The following is a 9393-nucleotide window of genomic DNA, read 5'->3' on the forward strand; positions in this document are numbered from 1 at the left end:
TTTAAAATATATTTTCAAATTATATTCATAGAACTTTTAACAAAACATATATGTAATATACATTATATATAGTTATAATTATATATATAAATATATATATATATATATATAGAGAGAGAGAGAGAGAGAGAGACAAAGAGAAGGGTGACAACGACGACGACAATGGCGACCATAAGTGTCGAAGGGGTGGTGAGGTTTGAGCATTTGTCAGCAGCAAGCGGTGATGGGGAAGGGTTTCAGGGGAAGAGGGTGGCAACAGGAATGCGTTTCTGGGGAAGGAGGCGGTGACAATGGGGGAAGGGAGGGTTTCTAGCAGGAGGGGAAGGGTTCCAAGGCAGGCGTGGACAGTGACAGGGATGGGGGCTGCGGTGATGGGAAAAGGGAGGGTTTCAGGCGGCGTGGGCGGCGACGGGGATGGGGGCAGTGATGGGGGAAGGAGAGGGTTTCAGGCAGCGAACGGCGGTGGCGAGGGGTAAGTTTTTTGTTTTTAAATTATTTATTATTATAAATAATATAATATATATAATATAATATTATTATAATATATTTTTATATAAAAATAATATTTTATTCTTAAAAAAACAATCAAATTCGTAGGAAAAGAGCGTGTAATGTACCACCTCTTTTGAGGGGATAATTTGCTCAATTATAAAAAATACAAGAAGATAATCTGGTATTTTTTTCTCACGGGATGGTAATTCGCTCATTTCGAATTTTACAAGGGATTGGCATACATTTTTTCCCAAACACAAAGATTAGGAAAACATGAATAGGAAGAAGTACCGAGATAAAAACAAATGAAAAGCTAGACTCAAAAATATAATCAAGAAACTAGAAGGGAAAGAAACAACATAATAAAGGCTTGTCACCACCCAACAGTGTCCACCGAGCAGAACACATGCAGACATGCTAAAGCAAAGTGGCCTTCCTTATGCAAGGAAAAGCAAAAATCACTCATGCTAGAGAAAAAATAATCAAACCCTCAATCCAAAGGTCGCATAGAACTTTTCAAAGTGGACCAACAACATCAAAATTAATGTGACTAACATATTTTCCACCTTTTAGACCACGTACTTCTTTGTTACATAATATCTCTACAATTAATATAAAAAAAATATACAAGCAATTCCCGTATAATATCGTAAATAAACAAATTACCCCTTATAAAAAAAAATAAATAGCGATTTACCTCTCTATATTTGTTAAAATACAATAATTTACCCCCTATAATTTTTAAAATAAAGCAATTTAAATTACTTTATTTTAAAAAGTATAAAGGGATAAATTGCTATATTTTTTTATAAGAGGATAATATGCTCATTTTCAATATCACAGGGGATAAATTGCTATTCAACCCTATTAATATGTACCATTTCTTGAAGATGTATCCACAGTATAACTGATTTGAATGACAAAATGTTTATTAACAAAAGTTTCCTTAAACATATTTATCTATTCATTCACATCACATCCAATTTTTTAATCAATTAACTCTCCCCATAACTGTTATTCATGTATGTATAATTAACATCATTTAATATTTTCTTGTCAATTCCGATCAATTATTTATTTATTTTATCTTTGATTTTTTTGTTGAAGACTAATCATATATTTAAATTATAAATTATACATACAGATCCAGTGTTTCAATCATTAATATAAACTTATTTCTTAATTTTATTATGATAAAAAAAGTATGTATTTATTTTTAGAGTAAATTATAATGACATCTCTTGAGGTTTCGCATAATTATGAATACCACCGCGTTGTTTGAAAAATTACTAATAACCCTCTGATTTTAATATCCGTTTAACAATTAGCCCAATCCGTTAGGTTTTCATTCATTTTTTATGGTAAACTGACCGAAATACTCTTGTAAATTAAAAATTATAATTTTATTTATTTTTTAAAATTTATTAATTTTTTCTGAACCAAAATATCCTTATGGACTAAAAACACATAGCACACTCGACCCCGACTTCTAATTACACTCATGTTTGCATATGGATGTGTTTACAGCATTCCATATGTGAAATTCCACCTAACTCTCATATAAAGATATGAAAGTTTAAAAGTCGGATCTTTGCTTTTCTATATGTGTGTGGATGATTAAGAAATTGAAATTCAATTATTATTTTTACAAAAAAAAAGTCATTAAAACTATTTTTGTTAATGGCACGAGTCACAATAATTATTTTTGAATGGCTTTTAGTAATGTCAATTTTTTAGCCAAATTCGCAGAAATCACAACCAACAATTATTGTGCAGCTGTAGTCAATGTTTATTTATTACGATTATTTATTTTTAATCATGTCAATTAATTATTATTAAATGTTGATTTTTTTCTAATGGGGAATGACAGTTTTAGTCTCGTACGAATTTATTTTGATAATTTTATCGTGTAATTTAAATTTTTCACTCATTTAGAATAAAAATAAACAAAATTCACTAAAATAATAGGAGGAGTGGACTCAAGTATTGTAAACTCAAAACTGAAGAAAATTAACATATTTAGTTGCATAAATCTTCTAAAATAGAAGACTAAAATTGGCACAAGAAAAGATATTTATACTCATACCGTAGGTTTTACTTGCTCAATCATAAGGTCAAACAAGCACGTTATATCACTTAATCGATTACACACTCACCCAACAAATCATGGTGGACAGTATAGGCAACTACAGAGTCTTATTCATCTTCCAATTATTGTAAATGGCTTCGAACACCAAGTTACAAGCACAGATTCGAATCAGTAAACCTGGGAAATGGAATAGCAAACAACGGGTTTTTCTTCCTTAATACACTCCCAAACTTATCCTCCATGTCAAGTTTTTCACCATCTGGTAGCTTCCAGTCAAATGAATGCAGAAGTGAAGCTAACACATAGCTCAACATTCTCTCCGCCAGCGGCAGGCCGGCACATATCCTTCTCCCAGATCCAAAAGGAATATAATTAAAGTTCTTCCCACTGAAATCCAAGTTCCCGTCGTTACCCAAAAACCTCTCTGGCTTGAATTCCAATGGATTATCCCAGACCGTAGGGTCCCTTTGAATAGCCCAAACGTTCAGAAAGATTGCAGAATCCTTGGGGATAGTGTATTCGCCCATCGTACAAAATTCACTTGGAGTTCTTGGGCTTAAGAAGGGTCCTGTCGGGTGCAAGCGCAATGTTTCCTTCAGAACGGCATCCAAATACAAGAGTTTTGGGATATGAGCCTCTTCTACCATATTGTTCAATCCCACAACTTGTTTCAATTCCTCCTGCACCTTCTCCATCACGTTTGGATTGCTGATCAGCTCTGTCATAACCCACTCCACTGTGGTTGATGAAGTGTGCGTCCCGCCCACTATGACGTTCTGGAATAGGAAATAGGTCCAGTGCAAGATGAAGAAATGCATTAATAATCATGTTATACGAGAAATTTGGGGTATTTACACTCTACTTTTGAGGTTTGGTGCAATTACAGGTAAACTTCTTCCCATTTGAAAAATTAAATCTAGTATCCTTGAAATTTGCGTTTATCTAACAAAGAGGTCCCTCCATTAGTTAAAATTCACTAAATTAGTTGACCGTCTCAAAAAAATTGAATAAAAATTGATATTCACCTTTAATTGACTAACTGTTGACTTGCAGGTCAAATAAATTTTTTGTGATTAGAGTAACCTTATACCTCTAAAGATATATCTTCTCATATGCATTAACATGTGAAGACTTATAAAGGTAATTTAATTATAAAAAAAAACTTATTTGACATACAATAAATCAGTAATATATCAACTGGGGGTAAATATGAATTTTTATCCAAATTTTTTGTTAAATATCATCAAATTCTATGAATTTTGATCTACAGAACGACTTATTTGTTAGATAGAAGCAGACATCATGTGAACGAAAATTGATATTCACCCTTAATTGACTAATTGTTGACTTACAGGTCAAATAATTTTTTTGTGACTAGACTAACCCTTATATCTCTAAAGATATACCTTCTCATATGCATTTAACGTGTGAAGATTTATAAAGGTAATTTGATTCTAAAAAAAATTATTTGACATGCAATAAATCAGTAATATGTCAATTGGTGTCAAATATGAATTTTTATCTAATTCTTTTGTTTAATATCATCAAATTCTATGAATTTTGATTTATAGAATGACTTATTTGTTGGCTAGAAGCAGACCTTATGAAAACTAAATGTAATTTTTCAAACTATATGTAATTTTTCAAACTATATGATTTATGCATGTAATTACGTCCAGAGAAGTGTAAGTATCTCTAATAATTAAGCAACTGTGTGCCCATTTTGACTTTTAGCAATGTAAGTAACTTACGACTAACATGGCTTTGATTTGTGTCTTGGTAAGTGACATCTTACCGCCGTCGTCCTTCTCCTTCAGCTCCACTAGCATTTGAACAAAGTCTTTCCTTCCCTTGTTGGTTCCACTCTCCACTCTATCAGATAAGACAGTCGTACTTTTGTCTATAAGATTTTCAAGAAACCTGTCGAGAATTTGCATCAGGCGCGTCATTTCTTTCCCGACTCCCTGTATATCAAACCTGGCAAGAATTGGGAAGTAATCAGAGATGTTGGGCTTCCCCATCACCTCAGAAATTCTTGCCACCAGTGGCAGGAATTCAGTCCCCACTTTATCCCTCTTCTCCAATTCAATCGTGCTGCCCCACGTCATCCCCAGCACAACGTTGAGATTTATCTGAAATGCTAGTTCACATATATTGACAGGCCTGCCAATCTCGGAACAGACACTTCTGACGTTCTTTCTAACCTCATCTCTCCGGAGATTGCTGGAGCCATCAAGACTATTAGCACTCAGCATCTCTCGCACGAACAGTCTACGCAACGTCCGCCATTGAGGGCCGTATCGGGACCACCCCACGTCATTGGCATTGTAAGTGCCAATGAGGGTCGTCACAGTTTTGTCACGGTTGGCAAAGATCGTGTCGTGATCACGTAGCACCTCTTTTATGAGTGACGGCGAGCTGATCACGATGCACAGTTTCTTCCCAAGCCAGAGCTTGTAGATTGGACCATATTTCTGAGCGAGTTCTGTGAATTGGATGTGAATGTTTGGTCTAACATACGGCAAGTAGCCAACAATCGGCAAGCCTCCGGGGCCTGGAGGCAGGCCTGGAAGTTTTCTGTGTGATTTGATTAGCTTCCAAACTTGCCAGGAGACGGATAAAGCAAGTAATGCCGCTGATGCTATAAGAACAGAATCAATTAGGAGATGCATATCGATGGTAGGATCAGAAGGAAGTCTATTCTTTTCCTTTGAATTAACATTTGCTGCTTTATTCTCATAATCTAGGGTATAAATACTAAACAATAGAAACTTCTGTTTGATTTTAAATACAAAGTTGTTGGCTTTTCAAAGCATATTATTCTGTTTTTGAATTGTCGTTTTACGGGAAAATATTTTTTCGAATCAAATTTAGTCGAATTTTAAATACTTAGTTGTTGGCTCTTCAAGGCGTATTATTCTATTTTGAATCGTCGTTCTATGAGAAAATTCTTGTTCGTCTCAGATTTGGTCGAACCAAATCAATCACAAAGCAAGTGTATCAAACTTATTATGTGATTGGTCACTTTTGTTAAACTGTCCATAAATATATTACATTTATTATTACTGGTTCAAATTTAATCGAGTCGAATTCATATTACAATTTCCCCACTTCATGTAATTTTTATTTTTTCTCATAAAGTGGTTGGTGAAATAGTGTTCTCTCCATTTCGTTTTCAGTTGGAGTTGAAATTGGGTTTCAATGTGTAAGGTCCGTTTTCTTGATAAGAAGGCGATGAATATTATTATATTCAATATGTAAGGTCCCTTATTTATTATATTAAATACTATGCACTATGTTTAACAAACTAATTTATTATCATTCATAAGATTTATTCTTCTTCCTCTATTTTTTGCTTAAAGTTTTATTTTTTAAAAAGTTTATGAGTTAATTTAGGATAAAAAAAAATTATATGAAATTTAATTAATTAATTTATAAGAGTTAAAGGAGTCATAAATTGTAGTGTATAACTCCAACATATTAAAACTTTAAGGGACTAAATTAGAATTTTTTAAAATTTTTAGAATTAAATTATATGTATTTAGAAATTAAGAGATTAAAATTATAATTTATTGAGGAAAAAAAAAAAAGAAAGAGATGGAAATTGGTGAGGGCAGCACCGTGGCTGCCACCAACCTTGCAGTCGGCACCCTCACATTGTTATATATATGCAGGAAAAAGTATTATTTTAGTCCGTTAAATATATTTAATTTTAATTTTAGTTTCATAATTATATCCATTTTTATTTAGATTTAGTAACTTACGAAATTACTTACTTTTAGTCCTTTGGTAGAATTTCGGACAATTTTACCCCTACGAGTGCATATGGACTAAAACTGCCTTTCAAAAGTTGCATAGGGGTAAAATTGTCCGAAAATCTACCAGAGGACTAAAAGTAAGCAATTTCGTAAGTTAATAGACCTAAACATAAATGAATATAATTATCAGACTAAAATTAAAATTAGGCATACTTAGCGTACTAAAATAATACTTTTCCCTATATATGAATATAAAAATTACCATGCACAACACTTTAACATTTTAATATTTTATCTTTCTCCCTTGCACAAAAACGGCAACATAGCAAGTTTTTCTCTTTCCTAATTAGGATAATTATTTGTTTAATTATTTCAATTTGGTTACTTGATTAATCCCTAGTAGTTTAGTTGATTGAATAATTCTAGGTTAAGTCAATGATTATCCAGTGTACTTATATTAATTAATTGCAATTAATTAAGTCCACTTATCTTGAATCTTAATATATATTTAATGAGCAATTAATTAATTGTGTTGTAGCTAATTAATTAAAATGGTTGATTTAATCTTGATTAGTTAAATATACTATAGTAATTAAATTAATTGAATCAACTTATTCAATTTAGATTTATATATGGTAAATTTGTTAATATCTAATTTAACCCCATTCAATTATATGTATCAAAATGTTTATATTGCCAATATATCCATTGAATTATAAATATAAATTGAAATTGATTATGTTGTATTTTACGGGTGAATAGCAATTTATCCCTCTGTAATGTTGAAAATAAGCATATTACCTCCCTATGAAAAAAATATAGCAATTTAACCCCTTTACTTTTTAAAATCAAGCGATTTACCTCCTTATATAGGGAGATAAATTGCTTCATTTTGGAAAATATAGGGAAGTAAATTGTCGTACTTTAAAAATTACAGGGAGGTAAAATCGCTATTTATTTTTTCATAAGGGGATAATTTGCTCATTTGCAATATCACAAGGGAGTTGCTTGCATTTTTCCCTATGTTTTACCTTTCATATGAAGGTTGAATTATATGTTAGTTGTAATTACTTGATTAAGATTAACAGTAGCTAATTATTAAATTAACTAAATAGCTATAAATATTACTGTTAATTAGATGTATTAATTAATCTAATAGAATATTTATGTACATTATTGATTGTCGGAAAAATATAAAATTAAAACTAGAATTAGGAGTTAGTTGTTTAATCTTATTGAAGTTGATAAAAATATTAGCTTATCATTCAACAATTAGTAATTGATTGATTACTCAATTTTATTGACTAATTTTGTATTCATATATCTAATAATTATAACTGATAATAAGTAGTTACGAATTACATTAATTTATTTCCTTTTGCTAGTCAGTTGACCAAAAAAGAGAATGGCGATCTTGTGTATGATAACTTCAACTTGATGATCATTTATTTAAGATTAGTTGCTTAATTTCTTTCAGTGGCTTAATTGCATTTATTGTCCCGTATATTAGAAAGCGGCAAAATAAGGACCCTAAATATAGGGATAGTAAAAATACCTCATGATTTCTTCTTTTTTTTTTTTTTGGCAATTATAGGATTTTGACCATCGAATTTTTAGAAATGGTTAGAATTTGCTTATGTTGACAAAAATAAGGACATTTTAATTTGGCTTTTGCAGAATAAGCATTTTTTTAATTTTTTATGTGCCACGTAAATACTTACATGAAAAAAAAAGTGATATGAAATTAATGTAAAATTTTGTGTAATGTGTAGAATTACAAAATACAATGATTATTTTTATATGATAAATTAAAATAAAAAATTAAACACTCACCCCTCACCTTCCGGCCACCCACCTACCCAATCCCTACCTCACCCTTGACGCCGCCATCAACGTCCCCTCACAAGGGGGCGACGGCGTTGTCGGCCCCATTAGAGGGGAGGCGACGCGGCATCACCCCCTATCTGGGTGACATCATCGTTGTCCAGCGTACAACTCGACTTCTGCCCTATAAATTCTGGGTGACCACCATCGCCCAGATGTGGGCTGGGCAACGTTAGGTAGGGCCGTGGCGTAGTGGTACCGCATGGTGGCGAGGGAGGGGGCAAAGGGGTTTTAGTTTTTTTAATTATTTATATTATAGAAAATAACAATTTTAATTTTTATGATTTAAAATTATCTATAATATTATAATCTATTTTTTTTAATTTTAAGTATTTACATTTATGTATATTGATGCCTCCTAAAATTATTGAGTCAAGCCCAAAAGCTAGAACTAAGAGCCCAGTTGGCTCATCAGCAACATAGATAAGAGCTCACCATCAGGACAAACAAGGTCCACCAGCAGAAAACAAGTCCCACAGGTTTACCTAATAGTTTACCGAACTGACAGGCCCAAGAAATAAGCCCATTTCAGCCGAACACGTCATCATACAACTAGGTGACATGTCATGTAGCTTGCCAACATGTTTGTACACATCAGCTTAAAATATCTCCAGGTCGTCCAGATAAACCGGTGATAAATGAACTGGAAAGCTTGTGAATAATCAATTCTCGGGAAAATAGGCAGATCTGGCAGGATTTCGTCCAACTCTTATATCTTAACCAATATTTATCCAAATTACCAACGATTTGTTGCGTATGATAGACGACTCAAGTAGCTTTTTAATGGCATATGGAACTCAGATTTTGACTCCTTCTCCAACCCTGTACAAGGCTATAAATAGAGATTTTGTACAAATTTATGGTAACATCAAACACCATCACATTCATCCTCAAACTTTCTCTTTTTTTGCACCATTCTCTCTCGATTTTTAGCATATTTGAAGCCTATATTTTGCATTCTACGAATATTCACCCTCACATCATATTTCACCATTCTTCTCACTTTATCTCAAGTTTTTCCTTTCATTTCTTCTTAAACTGTTACTGACTTAAGCATCGGAGTACTACCTCTATTTTGCAGGGCTAGTTCTTCGATAATTTTAAGATTTTCTTGAAGACTCTTCGACCTTTGTGGTGCGGTCAAATTTTTGGTACGCATCATTGGCATCG

At 32.6% G+C, this 9393-nt stretch overlaps 1 protein-coding gene across 2 annotated transcripts; it reads right to left on the bottom strand.

The window, feature by feature from the left end:
• Positions 1–2669: 2669 nt before the first annotated feature.
• Positions 2670–5437, bottom strand: LOC105156395 (flavonoid 3'-monooxygenase CYP75B137). Of its 2 annotated transcripts, none has more exons than XM_011072518.3 (2): positions 4333–5423; positions 2670–3357 (listed from the first exon to the last, which is right to left on the bottom strand). In XM_011072518.3, the coding sequence occupies exons 1-2, from the start codon at positions 5251–5253 to the stop codon at positions 2731–2733; spliced, it is 1548 nt and encodes a 515-aa protein (XP_011070820.1). In that variant the 5' UTR covers positions 5254–5423; the 3' UTR covers positions 2670–2730. The 2 variants fall into 2 exon arrangements, with proteins under 2 accessions (XP_011070820.1, XP_088740749.1); XM_088884623.1 differs by having other exon boundaries at positions 2977–3357; positions 4377–5437.
• Positions 5438–9393: the final 3956 nt, after the last annotated feature.

Source organism: Sesamum indicum, linkage group LG1 (assembly GCF_026168435.1).
Source record: "Sesamum indicum cultivar Baizhima isolate 11 linkage group LG1, ASM2616843v1, whole genome shotgun sequence".
NCBI classification, from domain to species: Eukaryota; Viridiplantae; Streptophyta; class Magnoliopsida; order Lamiales; family Pedaliaceae; genus Sesamum; species Sesamum indicum.